The sequence below is a fragment of the Rissa tridactyla genome, chromosome 5 (genome assembly GCF_028500815.1).
Source record: "Rissa tridactyla isolate bRisTri1 chromosome 5, bRisTri1.patW.cur.20221130, whole genome shotgun sequence".
Taxonomy (NCBI): domain Eukaryota; kingdom Metazoa; phylum Chordata; class Aves; order Charadriiformes; family Laridae; genus Rissa; species Rissa tridactyla.
In genome coordinates, this window is record NC_071470.1 from 50,863,291 (window position 1) to 50,880,392 (window position 17,102).

A 17,102-nucleotide genomic window follows, 5' to 3' on the forward strand; every position below is an offset into this window, starting at 1 on the left:
TAGCCTTGATTTGTAAAATTACTGAACGAGAAAATAAATAAATATATAAATACAATAATGGAGATGCATGGAATAATACTTCCAAAGAAAACAAGACAGTATTTATTTTTTTTTAAAGTGTTTTTCATTTGAAAAGCTCTTTATATTTTATTGTAGTTAAATGAATGTGAAAGGTGTGTTCAATTTTTCTCCCTGGTTTCCCTATTAATGTTGAAGGCTAGGAAGAAATTATACTCATTTGTATTCCTGGACATCATACAAATGAAAAATGAATATTTTATTGCTAATGGCTTTATAAAATGCTATTCAGGTATCTCAGCAACTTTAATATAGAATTCCATTGCAAAACACAAAAACGAAAACAAAATGTTCAGCTGAGGGCTCTAAAAATAATGATAATGCAGTGCCTAAGTACTAGTACAGGCAACCTTTAACTCCTCCATTCCTTTGCAAGTTGCATCAGTTTCTTAAGCAATGCAGCTTGGCCTCCCCAGACTGTACAGAGCTAAGGGCTGAGAAGCTTTGTCAAAATGGAGATTCTCTGTAATGAAACCTGACATATTTTTTCAGACATGCAGTATTTGACCAGCTTCACTGTGGATCTTTTCAGTAGCAAACCAGTCATATGGCTGCTACATCCCAGCAACTACATAAAGAGATTCCTTCAGTCAATTTTTTGTGTGCATATTTAAATACATATATATGTATATATGTATTTAATTCATATATACACTACATATACTTTACATGTATTATATATTTTTTAATATATTATTTATATCAGCCTATGTGTATGGGCTGAAGGGGTGAGTGTTGACCAAAGGAGGGGAGAAAGATAGAGAAGGTGGGAAGACTTTCAGGTTCAGATAGATGGCACAACAAGAGTAGTGTTGGTGATGGAATGGATAGAGCAGTGGGAAGTATGGTGAATAGAAGATGCTTTGCAAGTACCTTAAGAGGTAAGAAAGAGTGGGCGATCTTGACAGATCTTGATTTGAGCTGGTGGGAAGAGAAATAAGTATTAGACTAGAGAAGGGAAGAAGAACAAGTCCAGCTAGAAAGACTGTGGAGAGATTATTGCAGTTGGGGTAGTTTCTACTGAACCCTTTGCTAGGTTGGGAGTTGAAGTTGCCATTGTGCCTTAATCTTCTTAGTCTTTCCCTTAAGAACGAGAGCTGCAGTCTGAAGGTAGAAACACAGCGTACCATATATTCACAAAATGAAGGAATATTTCTTCTGCCTGGACCAGCTCCGCTTTGGAACCTGCTTGCTAAACCAAAAAGCAAGCTTAACATGCTTTGAAACTGTTTCTGTAGTAATCAGAATTTCTACATTTCAGGAGCTGAAATATTGCATTATATTACACAAAGGGATTCAACTTGCTAGAAACATTAGAGAACATTGTTATTAAAAACACTGAAAGCAAATAACATGGCAAAACTTACTTGCTAAATGTTTACCTTTTATTTCTAACAACATCATACGGAAGTGCTGCAGCCAGGGAAAGCATATTTCAAATTGTTAAATGTCACTTGCTTCTTTTCTTGCAGTGGGGAAAAAAAAATAAATCTGTCTTCCTTGATTTAGCAGCAGACACATACAGATGTTTAAAATGTTTCCTTTAAGCTCTTATTGCAGAATTCAAGGCAGTTTTGAGAATGAAGCCTCTGCATCTAAATAAGTTAAAACACCCTGTCAGAAGTGGTTCCATACTGAAATTGTAAAAACCCTTCTGAGGACTGATGAAGAAGTGAGAATAATTGCAGTCACAACATTTAGAAAGTGCAAAGGGGCTTGTTAAAACCTCAGTGAAATGTGTAGCAATTGAAAGCGTCTGAGATTTCTGAGAAACGCAGAAAGATAAAACATAGCCTCATATTAAAACACCAGTGTGAAAATCTGGCAATGTTGTTCTCAATGCTTACGAAGTAAAATAAAGGTAGAAAACAACCGAACAATTGAGGAGCAAATTATTAATGAAAGTCAGGCTGGCTTCACTATGTTCAGATTTAAAAAATAATTTTTATTAATGTTGTGAAACATTGTTGTCACTCAGATGAAAATGATATGTGAGGGAAACTGTAGCCAGAAAACTGACCACAGTGTTGCAGGAGATATCACCTCTACCCATATGTACATGTGGGCAAAGGGATGTACTGAACAGGAAAGCACGTGTAGTTTTTTGGACATGAGTTTAGTGTACGAGAAAATGTGTACCTTAAAGAAAAATATTCATTAATAGCAAGTGCAAATAGATTTTTGTCTTGAAAGAATCATGTCTTTTTCTTGTAGACTAAAAAAGACGTTACATAGGCTGTAAGGAGATCGTGAGCATCTTTCAGAGCTTCATGAAGAACAGTTAATTGTATGAGTATGTGAGCATAGGAGCTGTTTTGCTGAAAATGGCGCCTAAATCCATGTCTGGCTTCAACAGTGGCCATCTGCGGATACTTCAGAGAAACTTACAGAACAACCTGTTACCAGGAGCATTTTTTTCCTAACCCATCAAGACCATTATTTCCACGTATCCAGAAGCATATAAACGTATGTCCCGAGTATGTTTTTGTCCCCTTTAATGTAATGATAGGTGTATCTATTGTTTGTATTAATGCTGATCCGTTTTGGCTCCAGCTTATATCTCAGTCCCAGTATGTTCTGATATGTAATGATGCAGAATGGGCATCAATGCGTGAGGGAAGGAGAGGAGGCGATTCTGATATCAGATTTGATCCTTCTGCATTTAATTAATTGATTACTGTTTTAGTGTTTTATTTCGAAGGGCAGAGAAATGATGGGAAGGTGACTCTTCTTTGCATCCTTCTTTGAGTGGATACAGACATTTTCTTCCACATCCAGGCTATGGCTGTAGTATGGAGTATCAGTGTAGTTACCCTTAGTGCTGCAATGCAGGCTTTGGAGAAAGGAAATGTCTTTGTGACTGGAGTAAAAAAAACCATCACTGAACCCACTGTATGAGACAGCCATCATATTTGCTACGAAACTGAATGCAATTTGAGCAAAAAAAAAGGTGTGTATTTGAACCTGAAAGATCTCCTGCAAGGAAAGAAAAGCAATTGAAATAGGCAGCCTGCAGATTAAAATCCCAGGAGAGTACTTGGTTCTCTCAATTGACTGCTGAAAGAGCAGAAAAAGCTGATGTTATATGATATTATTAGGGAAGAATATACAGTAACAAAATGTCAAGGCTGGATAGTATAGTCAATGAAGTATGAAAGAAACAATAGAAATTGAAGAGAGAGCAGAGTTTTGCTCAAGGAAATCAGTTCTTCGCTGTGTTGTCAACAAAGCGTTTGCGTCTGTGAAAGCAACCCCCTGGTTTTCATTAGGATAAAAATATGACTGGAGTAACATTTAATATAACATGTCGTAGTAGCAGTCCCAACTCACACAGTGACAGTCATTGATGATCCTGCGGTACTCTTCACAAAGAGATGTTAACCCCGAAGTCATTGTCCAAATTACTTTTGAAATTACATTCTGCTTGCAGATAGAAGTGAAGGGGCGTTTTAGAGATTAACTCAAGTTGAATTTGCTGTTTGGGAGGTAAAAGTGGTTTTCTCCTACATCTTAATGGACCCTTCGTCTAACCTCTGTGTGCCAGGAAGTTACCTGACCAAGGCAACTTGTGTCTCTGTTTATTATGAGTCTTTTGAGGGGGAGTGGGGAATAAAGACAAACTGGAAGGGTGAGCAATGAAAAAACAAGCTGGAAAGAAAGAGCAGAAAGGAATGGATATGTGCTAGTAAATAAATCTATTAGTTATGTAGTGATACATATGTCGTTTCCTATTATGAGAAATGTGACATTTATATGCCTATAAAAACAGACTGTGTTTTTCCCTCTGCATGTACTCAATTGTAAACCAGCAACTTGCAATTCTTGGGCCTCTATTTAGAGGCTTAGTTCAGCTTTCTACTTTGTTTACAAATTTTAAAACATGTTTATTAAGGTGTTCTCTTTGTTAAGGTGTTCACCAGCTACTAGATGTTTTATATGTTCGGTATTTTCATATTGCCAATTTTAGAAACTGAAAAGCAGATAACAGTAGTAAGTTGTGCCTGATACTTTGGCGTTCTTACACTTCTGCATTTAATATAGGAGAGAAGAGATAGCTAGCTTAGTATTTGAGTAAATTAAATAGAAATTAAATAGAAATTAAACATTGTGAAAATATAATCTAAGTCTAAACTATTTCAAACACGGTAGCCCTGCAACAAACCATGGACTGGTTATATACTCTTTATGTTGCTTGCTGGTTATGAATTTTATAATTAATTTACCCTAAGTAAAAGGCTAAAAGAGCATTTTCCCAACTATTTTTCAAAGTAGAAACAAATAGCAGCCAACAAAATATCCTTCATCTGATCCCTCCTCGCTGAAAAAAATTATTGTGCAAAATATTACATTTAAAGAGTTTGCTCAGAGTCCTTGAGAGCTCAGAGTCTTCTAAAATAGACAGTACTAGACATACAAATGCTGTTAAGTGACAGATCAGTGTCTTATCTTAAATGAGGTGAAATTTCCCACTGGCATTTCACAGCTCAGGTGATTAGCTTTGCTTAGATTGTAAGATGAATCGAGGCTAATCTGTCCGCTTGTATACTAACTGCCATTTGAGAATCAGTAGATAATTGAACCACTAAAAACTTACTTGGCTACCCACATCTGACATACTAGCATATAAAGAGGTAGCAAGAAGCAGTAGTGGCTGTAAATCATGGTTTGCCCCTGCGATGGGAGCCATGATAACTCAAGCCAGATGCAAGAGCCACGCAGCCTTCTAAGCTATGGGAGCAGCAAGCTCTAGGCAATGGAGCAGGCAAATACCTGAAAATAATAATTAAATGTCTCAGCTGATAATTGCACGTATTAGTAATTGGTAAGAATAATCAACTATACCTACCAATAAAAGACACATGAAATAGGTTTATAAATAGCCACCTGGATTGTATTCAAAGGTGTTAAAAACTAGGCCTAAACACATTTTAAGAAGGCACTTCCATTCTTAGTGAGTGAGACTGGAGATGTTGGGGAAGATGAATCAAACACGGGGAGTGGTGGGAGGTGAAATCTGACTTCATGTGTCTTCTGTTTTTTCTCATCAAAACTAATTTTTATTGCTCTGGCCTCAATAGTTTAGTCATTTTATTTGCGGGAAGTGTATGGATAAGCAAAAGCTTCATGATGTTAAACAATATAAAACTACAGACATCTCGGCGCTCCAAAAGTGTGTAGGGGAGCATTGCACACTCTGGACGAACAGCTGGAGTGCTTGGACTTGCGAGTTCCTCATTTCTATCTTTCTTTTAACAGCCCTTCATAGCTTTGAGAAAATCACTTCCCCTTCTTTTTCACTTTTGTTGATAAAACAGGATAATAACATTTAAGCATGATACTGCATAAAAATGTTGTGTAGACCCATTAATAAATCCATTTTCAGTATATCAAAACGTCACTACTGAGCTTGCTGACTGCACTTATTTAATTTCCTAGTTCTACTCAGCTTCTAGATTATAAAATGATACTTAGTGGCGTAATTTACGAAACAACTAAAACTATCACCCTGAAAGTCAGTTCAGCATTCATTCACTACTCCTTAGAAAAAGCTATAAAGTACACAGATTGTGTTTTCTTTTCTTCAGTTATTATAAAGATTTATTTATCTCTAGCTCTAATATCCACTGAAAGTTTTCTCTGTCAGTATTAGCTTCTTAGATCAATAAATTGCGATACTGATCTCCAGAGATGTCAATGTCTGCCAACTATCGTTGCAGTGTTTACCCTTGTTGAAAAGCAGTTGTAGCAAATTAAATTGGCTTCTGTCAGTGGGTGATATACAGCGGATGGTCCATATTTTATGGTACAATTAATGAAGGTTGATACATAGGCCTCTTCCCAGAGAAGATCAGATTAAAGAGAAGGGTTTGTAGCAAGGAAAATCCCAATTTACGAGGTGAGGTGAATCTCTTTTCATTTAAAGAACAGTTGCTGAAGACTGGAAGATGACTTGTTCTCAAAGGAGCACAGTTTTAACAATGTTTATTTATATATAATTGATCTTCAGACTTGAGGAAGTGTGGCTGGAGAGCTGCCTGGCAGAAAAGAACCTCGGGGTTCTAATTGACAGGCAGCTGAACATGAGCCAGCAGTGTGCCCAGGTGGCCAAGAGGGCCAATGGCATCCTGGCTTGTATTAGAAATAGTGTGACTAGCAGAAGGAGGGAGGTGATTGTCCCCCTGTACTCAGCACTGGTGAGGCCACAAGGTGATTGTTCCCCCGTACTCAGCACTGGTGAGGCCACACCTTGAGTATTGTGCCCGGTTCTGGGCACCTCAATATGAGAGAGATATCGAGGTGCTGGAGCAAGTGCAGAGGGCAACGAAGCTGGTGAAGGGCCTGGGGAATAAATCTTATGAGGAGCGACTGAAGGAGCTGGGACTGTTTAGTTGAGGAAGAGGAGGCTGAGAGGAGACCTCATCACTCTCTACAACTACGTGAAAGGACATTGTAGAGAGGTTGGTGCTGGTCTCTTCTCACAGGTAATTAGCGATAGAACAAGAGGGAATGGGTTCAAGCTGCAGCAGGGTAGGTTTAGGCTGGACATTAGGAAAAAATTCTTCACAGAAAGAGTGGTCAGACGCTGGAATAGGCTGCCCAGCCACCGTCCCTGAATGTGTTTAAGACTCGTTCAGATGTGGTGTTAAGGGATATGGTGTAAGGGAGAACTTTGTAGAGTGGGGTTGATGGTTGGACTCAATGATCCCAAGGGTCTTTTCCAACCTAAATGATTCTATGATTCTGTGTTACTGGAAAAACACTGAGTACATTCTCTAATCTGCCTTTAGACAATTTATGTCAGTTTATGAAACATTATCTTTTGAGGCAGGCAAACACAAGTGGTAGAAAACAAAACCAAACCAAACCTGTAATTACTTTTAAACGGTTTCACAAAGAGCTGCTTTCTCTTTCATCTACCTAAAATGGTGGGAATCTGTCCTCAAGCAGGATCCTGATCCTGGATCTCCAAACAGGATGCAGACGTGGGAAAAGTGTGTTCTCTTAGGCTCATTTTCTTCCTTTGCCTGATTATCAAGAAATTTCCTGATGGTTAATGACATTTTTAACATTGGTCTTCGAGGATAAATGATTAGCAAGGCCTGGCAATGACTCCATGATACCTGTTCAGTTGCACAATGAGGATGATGTATATTTAGGCTGATCAGCTCTAGAAATCAGAAGAAAATTTGAGCATTGATCATTGCAACTGTGGAGCAATTATTGGCAAAATGCTAATAATGTCCATTTGCTGATTTTAACAGGCTGCTCCAAATTTAAAAAAAAAAAATGGCCTAAAAGCGCTGAAAGAAAAGCTCACAGGGTTGTTTTTGACATGGGCAAGATGCTGTTTTCTTAAACTTTTGTTCTGAGAAATACTTGAATTGCTTGGTATTAAGATACTTTAAAAATGGAGTTTAGGTGATTAAAGCTGCCCTCCAGAGCACTCAGAGGTTTCCAGAGACACGGGGAAAAGGCTCAGTCTGCAAAACTCATCTGTGGTATCACTGTGCATGATACAAATACATTTTAAAATGTTACAGGTGCACAGCAAAGTACTGCAAAATTAGGAGATGTCCTAATTGACCTAATTTTGCCTGATATGTATAATTATGATACAAGTGATGTTTAACATCTACAATTTATAAGCTATGATTATAGCCTAATGGTGCTATAGCTCTTCTGGTTAATTTATAACTAAAATCTATTAACTTTAAGCCAGACTTAAAGTGAGTGTCTGCTTTTATGAGAACAGAATTGATTTAGGCAACATCAAATAAAAAGTCGTTGTTGGGCGAATTCCTCACAGTGTTTTGTTCTGTTTTTTTTTTTTTTTATGTATGAGGAGCTTTAGACTGCAACATGTGATTATGACAAATACCCCATGGATGGTAAATTTAGGTGGGAGGTGTGATGTTTGAAATTGTTAATGTGTCCCTTCAGGAGTGCAGGCTGACAACATCTCTTAAAGCAGCGATTAGTTTGGAAGGGGGTTTTTTAATAGCTTGAGAAACAACCCTTTTGGTACTGTCTCACTCAGTTCTCCGCTATAATAAACTGTGTGAGCACCGCTGGATTTAATTAATTTACACTGGCAGAGAAGCTGCTCTGCATTCCTTAGAGAGGGAAATTACTGAAGTTGTTGCAGTGGCCACTGAGGGTATGCATACGTGGACAGCTGTAGCCAGACACAGGCTCTTCTGCCAATGGCCACAGACTGCAAACCATTTGCAGCCCAGAAGCTGTATAGTCACAGTGCCCTTACTAATATACCCCACCTCTCGGCAGCCTTTCAGGTTCAGGCACGGTGCCACAACAGCGTGGCATCCAGACCTGGGCTGGCTTGTGTCCAGTCATCACGGAAGAGCCAATGTTTTTCTGAGGCCATTGTGTGGAAGTTTTGTCAAGGCAACTACGTCATCCTCAGGGCTGTTTGACCTTTCTTAAATGCCAGCTATCAATGAAGAACTTGCAGCTCGTGTAGTGTACAGGTACCAATCTGCTTTGCAGATTTTCACACTGAGGCTGTTTCAATGCTTAAAAGATTGGGCTGCCTTCCTGAGCACTTCTAATTGCAAATTAAGATGCTTGATTGGGTTTGGAAAGCAGCTACTTGATTTTCCCCCCTCTTATTTTTTTTCTGCTCTGTGTAAATTAAAAGACAAATTGTCCTTAGCTGAACTGTTGGCTTTTGAGGCAGAACGTCCTCACAGAGGAGGTCTCCAGTTTTGTCTGCACTTTGAGTTTAATCTAAAAGAGCTGTGTCTCATTTCCCTCTAGTAAATATTATCACCCAGTTTCCTTGATGATCAAGTGTGTGAGTCGGTGTTAAAATTTGTAATGTTTCTGAATACCAGAGCGATGAATTCAACAAAGATACTGGCTTTCTGACATGTTATAATCTTCCTTATTCCTCAGCAACTTCTCTGTGTTCCATGGGCTATAAACAACCTGTCTCTCTCTTTGTTTTAGGAAGTAATTACCATGTCCCCCTCCTTTCTCCTTTACTTGCATCCCTTTTATTTAGCCAGTAACTATTGTCTTTTCTTTCAGGAATAGTGCAACTGATACGTACCTAATTGAATTCAGCTATTTTCTCCGTAGGTGTTAACTTTGAAGTCTGTGCCCTCTCTTTCAGATCTGACACAGGGATTTCGTACTCCAAATTTCATCTCAGTTTTCAACCTGTATGAGTTGGTTGAATAACATATGGTATCTCTCCATAAAAATCTTCTGATGAATGAACTGTTAGAACTTCACGGGTGGAGTGGTATTCTTCACTTGCAGGATTTGGGCTTATCAAAGGGGTCGTAATAGATGCATATGGATGTGAAACCAGATATCTGCTTAGTTAATTGCATAAGTTGAATTCATTAAATCATGCTGCATTGCAATGCCACAGTGTGAAAAGGATATGAACTTCTGGCCCATGCAAACTTATTTTTTTATTCTCCGTTACATCTTTTCTGGTTTATTGCTGCTGGTGGTGGTGGATTTTCTCATTTTACCACTTAAGGATTTATTTCCCAAGAAGTATCATATATTCTAGTTTTCTCCAGAACAATCTTGGTATTCTTTGTGTATTTTTTGAAGTCCAGATTTTGTTCTATTATTATTACCATTCCAAATTATTAAGAGTTTCCACACTTCTTTTCATATCTGTCACATTTGTAAAAATAATGCCCATGCTAACCACAGGATACTGAAATATTACCTAAAAAAGAGTTGCTTTTTAGGTCAATCTTTCAAGCATTTCGACTGGATAGGTCCATTGAAGTATACTGACTTATTTTCCTTATTAACTTTACTGTTCACTGTTTCTTTTCATATATTAGTGCTCGTTGGTAAGGTATATTGACTCATGTGAAAGTGATCTTTTTTTAAACTTTGATCCAAATACTTTCCTGCTGTATATTACTTATCTGTTAATTCTATCTGTTAATTCTATCTTTACTATTGGGTCATTTGAAAATAATCTAAAAAAAATTAAAAAATTGTATATCATAGCTTGTTCTATATGAACAAATTTTTGTGTTCTCAGTTATCCTCTTGTAGTACTGTTTTGCGTATTTGTGCATACATTTCAGTCTTTGAATGGGGAGTTCATTTAAAATAAAGAAAATGCAAAGTACTTGCCCATTAATGAAATGCTTTCTTTTACTAATTAAAGATAAATAAGGTACAGATTGTAGTTGCTCTGTCAATCGAATTCTAATTTTCAGTGTTGTTTTTGAGCTCTTTTATTTTTACCTCAAAATGTAAAAAAATGTCTATAGAACTTGATTGGAAATGCAAACTTCTGTGTGCTTTTCTTTCAGAGTACAGACATGAGTCCAGCTAGTAGCACCACCTCACTCCCTGTTAGCCCTCTTCCTGAGGAGCCGTTATTTTTCAAGGTACAGTTAATTTATTTCATAATAAATGTTGTATATGAATTTTGACTTATTGTGTTATCTGGTGTACTGTGAAGTGCTATTATTATTATTTCCTTTTCTTTAAATTACTGTGATATCGGCAGATATCCTTCCATATATACCATGCCGTTTTCAAGAAATACTTAGAATAAAACATTATTGGTTTTGTGAAGATTATTTTTTCAGCAGACTAGAGCTGTAAACCATTATTTATAAGACTGTGTTTTTTTCCATCTCATCTGCCAGTGATACACTTTGATACGTGCATTCCTGTATATGTGTGTATGTCATTTTTAATCAACAGATTAATCTTTATATTGCATTTCCAGTACATGTTTTAATGAAACAATGATTAGTTACTACAGGGATACAGGAGACGTTAAAGATATGTCAAAGAACGAATTTGGCATAAATCCAGCGTAAGCCACAGGCCTGTCTTTTTAGTTAATTTTAATAATAAATGATGGGATGATATCCACGACTTTGTAAGGTTTACGCTGTGAGGAATAAGTGGCCCCATGTCACTTTTCCACCTGACTTCATGGTATCCAGCCCTGGGACACAGAATGGCCTTAGACAGAGCCTGACTCTTGGAAGAGGTCTCCCGCGGCCAGCCAGGTATTCAGAGCGGCGCTGCAGCTGCAAGCAAAGCAAACGCTGGTTGTTTGCTCGGGCAAGGAAGAGGGAACTTGGGTTTTCAGCACCATTGGCTCAAAAGTGTGTCATAATATGGACAACGTTACACTCGCAGGAACATCCCTTTTAAAATTTCCCCTTTCCCCAGTAAGTTTCCACCTACTGTATGAAAATAATTAGTAGCTTGGGTTGTGTTTTCAGTCACTTTGTGATGATGCTGAATTAAAGCTGAGGAAGTAGAATTAATGAAGTTTAATGACGTAAAGTTTGCGTCTCCTGCACATTTGTCCAGCGCAGGACAAATGGAGACCTGGCCAGCCCCATAAAAAAACTTGGTGTTTTTTTTCTTTCCTTTTTTCCATATTTTCTGCGTCTGTAAAAGAGTTGTACCCTACAGTTGATAACCAGCTAGCTAGCCACTGGTTGCTGTTACTTGAATGGTTAAGGACTGTGTTTGCTGGGTGGTTTCATGAGTGGTGGTACAGACGGGATATCCATGGTCAGCTATTCACGGATTCTCTCTCCTCCTTTGGGGTTTGATGTTTTCAAGACCGCTAGCTCTCAATCAGATTTGGCTGAAATTGAGCAATGTTGTGCCAAGATATTAGAGCACGTGCATCTTTTTACCTTGAGAAACCACATTAAAGGCACATAGAAGTCTACTCTATATTATAAGGCAGATTCAGTAGTTATTGTTTCTCCTTGTGCCTGGGAAACCGCTAAGAACCATCACATACAAAGAAATGGGCTGCTCAGTTCAGATAAAGGTGTAAGAGGTGAGAAAATCTGATTTGAAATAGTTACAATAAACTCATGCTTAAATTCTCAGCTGAGGTAAGCAAACACTGATCTGTTTGCATCAGGAGCGCGCTGACAAATACACCGTAGTGCCTTTACTTTTGAAGGAAATGGTGCTTGTATAGCTCAAGATGGGTGGTAAATGATTTCTTTGAAGTGGAATAGTTGCTCTAATAATAAAAAATTGAAGGTATTTCTTCATATTAAAAGTCTCCTTCCTTTATATTTTATAGTAGAAAATGGTACAAGAAACTAGAAAAAAAAGGGTAGGAAGAATTATTTAATCTTTCATTTTCGGTCCATTTTCAAAATGGGAAACATTTTCCTTTGGAATTCAAGTAAAATGGAGGCCAGACTAGGAAAAAGTCAAATACATCTCACAGCCAATGCCCTTAAGTAGAAATAAAAGTAATATAAAATGTAACAGTTTCTATTATTTCTCCCTGACTCGCTCCAGGAGAGAGCAATATTGTTCAGTAGTAATGTGAATGACTGGTTTTACAAGCCATAACCCTCTCCAAATACTGTCAGTCTATAATATTGGCTTTTGATGATGGGATGATGCATTTCCCTTAGCAACATGATAATAACCTTTCCCACCTTCTTGCTGTAGAAATGAAGATTGAAAAAGAAATTCCATTCTGTGGATCTGAAAACAGAGGTGTAACGAAGCAGGGCAGTAAAAACACTGGGTCTCTTTGGGATAGCTGAAGATCTCTGAGCTAATGAGCTTTTATATTAGACTGTGAAGTGAAACCAAGTCCCTGTTCTCAATCGTACCTGGTTTTATACCAAGAAAGAGAACTGTCCTTTCTTGGATTTTATCAATTCATCTTCAAAAGAAAGTCTGCATAAAGAAAGAATGCAAATCCTGTCATCATCCAACTTCACCAAAGCAGATGCCTGTCATTTTTAATCCCACAGGATGTGTGCTCTATAAATATGAAGGAGAACAAAAGCTTGTTCAAAAACATTTTAAGATTTTGAATTTAATCTAGGGAAAGTCGGAAGCAAGGTTCCCATGAGAGTGCTTGCATGTTGCACCTCAGCTCAGGTAACACTGAACTCAGCTACGATTTTCACAATGTATTGCACATGCCGTGACATGCAGTACTGCCAGAAAGATCCAAATCATGTGAGACCATACTCAGGAATATTTGGAGGAAAGTGTTTTCCAGTACAGCAAGAGGTAGTATACCTGGGTCCATTGTATATCATTATTTTAATGGAATTATTATGTTTTATTTATGTTAAGACAGTACCTTTAAAGGACTGTCAGTGATACCTAGCAAAAAGAATAGAAAACAATTGAGTAAGAAATAATGGTAGCCAAGCCCAGTGCTATTTAGTCCTAAGAGGGACCCTGAGAAAATGATAACATGAGGGAGCTGGGATTGTTCAGCCTGGAGAAAAGGAGACTGAGGGGAGACCTTATCACTCTCTACAGCTACCTGAAAGGAGGGTGTAGAGAGGTGGGGGTCAGTCTCTTTTCCCAAGTAACAGGCAATAGGATGAGAGGAAACGGCCTCAAGTTGTGCCAGGGGAGGTTTAGATTGGATATTAGGAAAAAATTTTACACTGAAAGGGTTATTAAGCATTGGAACGGGCTGCCCAGGGAAGTGGCTGAGTCACCATCCCCCTGGAGGTATTTAAAGGACGGGTAGACATAGTGCTTAGAGATACGGTTTAGTGATGGTTTTTGTCAGTGTTAGGCTGATGGCTGGACTCGATGATCTGAAAGATCCCTTCCAACCTAGGCACTTCCGTGATTCTATGATTCTATGATCATTAATGCCATTCAGCAACCTTCATTCCATAACTGTTGTAAATAGTGAAACAGCAATGGTATTTGCTTTTGCTTGAGAAAAGAGCAACTTCGTACAGTAGCCAGAAGTATAACCAATTTTTCGCGTGGCTTTGGGTTTCCTTCTCCCTGTGGAGTTAGTGACACACATGCGTTTGGAGCGGTATTCCCTAGCCATGCTCTTTAAAGCTTAGGAAAAAAATCCTGTTCAGATGTGTATGCAGACAGCACACTTTTGAAAAGCTTTTCTAAACCAATTTTTGATAAAACACTCGCAGGTATTTCTTTTTAGTGAGGGTTATTTTTATGTCAAATTCCAGCTTTCAATCCTCTGCTGTTTTCCACGGTTCAAGCTATTTAAAAAAGCAAGATCTTTTCCCATATTTTGGGAAAAGTTTATTCTCTCACAAAAGAGCATCCTCTTGGTTGTTGGTTTTGCACTTAAACTTTTCTGTAGGGAGGAATCTTCCTTTGAACAGAAGTTTATCCTTCTGTCCCTGTATAATATTTCTTGAAGAATGAGAGCCTTATCTTGGGGAAAAAAGTTATGTCACTGTTGAAAAATTTCAGCATTAAGAATTTGAAATATAACAGAACAGAATGGTATTTGTCATGCAACCTTAACTGAAGTGTTATTCTATGTTATAATAACAAAAGTGTAGCTGGCTTAAATGTGAATGACTTTTAGTTAAGACTACTTATATATATGCTCATAAACTGTAATTAAAAATAATCTTGCATTTCATTTAGAAGATCAGTGAAAGAGGGGGTATTTCTGAAAGGTGACTTACCAAGCAATGTCTCATCCATTTTTTAGAACCTTTTGCTTTCTCCTACTCATTATACTGTGCTTTATTATAATAGTATTTTATTATTTTTAAATTATTCTAAAAAATAGTGACAGGCACTTTTAAGAAGGGATCTATGATGGCCATTTAGTACCTAAGATATCTAATATTATCTAATTATACATTATCTGTTATAACGACCACCAATCGCACTGGTTATTAGCTGCAACCAAGTTGTAAATAGTAACCGTAGTAGTAATTTATTATTGCAATGCTTAATTGCATTTCAATTCCATTATTAATCTCAACCATGCTTTACTAATTGGCATTGAACAGAAGAAAAAAATCCTTACATTCTTTGCTTTCTGCTTTGAGGGAGCTGAGAATTTCCTTCAGCATTTATTATCTTACCGTGTTCTGACTTCTGTAATTAATACTCTTGATGCTAATTCCCCGAGTAAGAAATGCAAGCGCCAGCACAAGTAGCAAAAGCTAACAGTCTTTAGCAGTTATGACTACTGTAGGTCTAATAAAGTATAGATCTATACTAAATTAGGTCTGTACTAATAGTTCTGCCATTCATCCTGCAGCTCTACAGGCTCTGTAAAGGCAGATCTTTGCAGTCACTAATGGGCATGACTGTGGCAGCTCATGACATTTGTGCATACAACTTTAACAAGAGATAGATTTTTCATCTGGTCAATGATCAGATTAATATTTTTACTGCAGGTGTTTGGAATAATCAATATGACAGTCACGACAATGATCACTGGTAAGCCAAGGCGACTTCTCTTTGAGAGTGTGACTTTACATATCTAGCTGAAGAATGAGTTCTTATCTTTAGTCAGCAACGGTGATAACAAATTTGGCCTATACTTCAAGAAGCTTCTTATACTAGTTGACACATAACCAGCCTATTTGCCCTGTCTTCCTTAAATGCACTATCTCCAATATTTTAAGCATTTGCTGACACTTCTTTGAATAAGAGCATTTTAATGGATTGTTTCTTTTTGTTTTCAAAACGGACTCTGAAATGATCACATAGACATTCTGACCCATGAGCAGGTACAGCTTAGGGTTCAGTGATCCTCTTTCACGGGCTGGAGGCCTCATTAGCTCTTGTCTCTCACATTCCACCCTCCACCTGAATTTCTGCTTCCAATGAGCAGCATGTAAGCTCTGAAGCCTCTGTGTTTTTTGTTCGTTGCAGAAATGCTTTTGGTATTTCTACTAAAGCGAATAGAGTTATAGAAGTATGACTCAGTCAACCCTACCTCTCTTAATCTGATGCTTCAATCTCCAGCCTATTTTAAACCTGTCTCATCATTCTTCAGTGGTTTAATCGATTCCTCCCACTCTTTACCTTTATTTCCTGTATCAGTATTTGCTTTCTCTATGACTCCTTATGTCTTACTGGTGTAGCAAAGACTTTCAAAAGTCATGTCATCACAGCAGCTTTCTGTCTTTCATGAAAGCCTTCAATTCTGTAATTTTCAAGAAAAGACTTATGCATCTGATTTGTTTCACAGTCTTTATCATTATAGTATATGAGATCTGCAAAAGCACTAAATTTATTCTGAAGGTAGAAGTGAAAAGTAGGTATTATGCATCCTGTTGCAAGAAGCATCTGTGCCTCTATTAACTCACTATTCCTTTTTCTCAGTGGCTCTGTGCACACTTTTCCTAAGGAACAGGGCTCTTTCAGGAAGTCTGTCTGAGTAGAACCACATCACCAGTTTCTTGAGTAATATTTGCGTCAGCTCATGCAGTACAGTGTGGATGTGACTGTGAAATTCTCCTCCTAAGCTTTGACTGATGTGAAATGGTATGACAAAGAATAACATCAGCAAAACAGAGCTTAATGGAAGAAAAATTAAAAATATACAGGTACTTGCCCAGTGTTACCCTGACCTAATAATTTCTTTCAGGTCTTAGTTTATCCTGGCCTGTAAACTGATTCTGGGAAACAAGTTATCTCTTTCAAAACGTGCTCTCTGTGTCTGCCATTAATTCTGACTTGTTGTTCATGTTGAAAATACACTACGTTTATGGCCAAATTTGAACACGTCTATACGTACCTTATAAGTGTCCATTGAACAAGCTGTCCTGTACACCATGGAACCAGAAATATCTACCTCTTCCTGCAGGTTTTGAAAGGAGCAGATACAGAAGACAATGAGCTACTATGTAATCTAAAAATACTGCTTTTTTGGGAACACTGTATGTGAGTTAATCATTCAGGTAATGTTACTGCTTAGCTATTTCGGGTTGTTAGACTTGCCTGCATGTAAGTACTCAATTCATCTCTCTTAGGGCTCAGCAAGAAGAAACAAATAGACGAAGTAAGCAATCTCCCAAGGCAGAGTAAAGACCAGGACGAAAGACTGCCTCCAGGTCTGGGGTTCCATCCTTGTTTGGTTAACCAATCTAAGTGTAACGAAGCGTTAAAAAACAGACTGTAGAAGAGAGTGAATATCAGGAACCCCTCAATGGATATTCTTTTCTGAATGACTGATTTGTACTTGAGGAAGAATTTATCACCCGGACTGAAGTGGTCTTGAGTGCCTGTGGGTAATGTATACCTGC

General features: G+C 37.8%; 1 protein-coding gene across 6 annotated transcripts in view; it reads left to right on the forward strand.

Moving 5' to 3' along the window:
• Positions 1 to 17,102, forward strand: part of CCSER1 (coiled-coil serine rich protein 1) — a 695,545-nt gene that overhangs the window by 317,854 nt on the left and 360,589 nt on the right. For all 6 annotated transcript variants that reach the window (XM_054203343.1, XM_054203348.1, XM_054203347.1 and 3 more), the window contains exon 7: positions 10,395 to 10,472. In XM_054203343.1, coding sequence (XP_054059318.1) covers positions 10,395 to 10,472 — 78 coding nt within the window. The remainder of the gene's footprint in view (positions 1 to 10,394; positions 10,473 to 17,102) is intronic.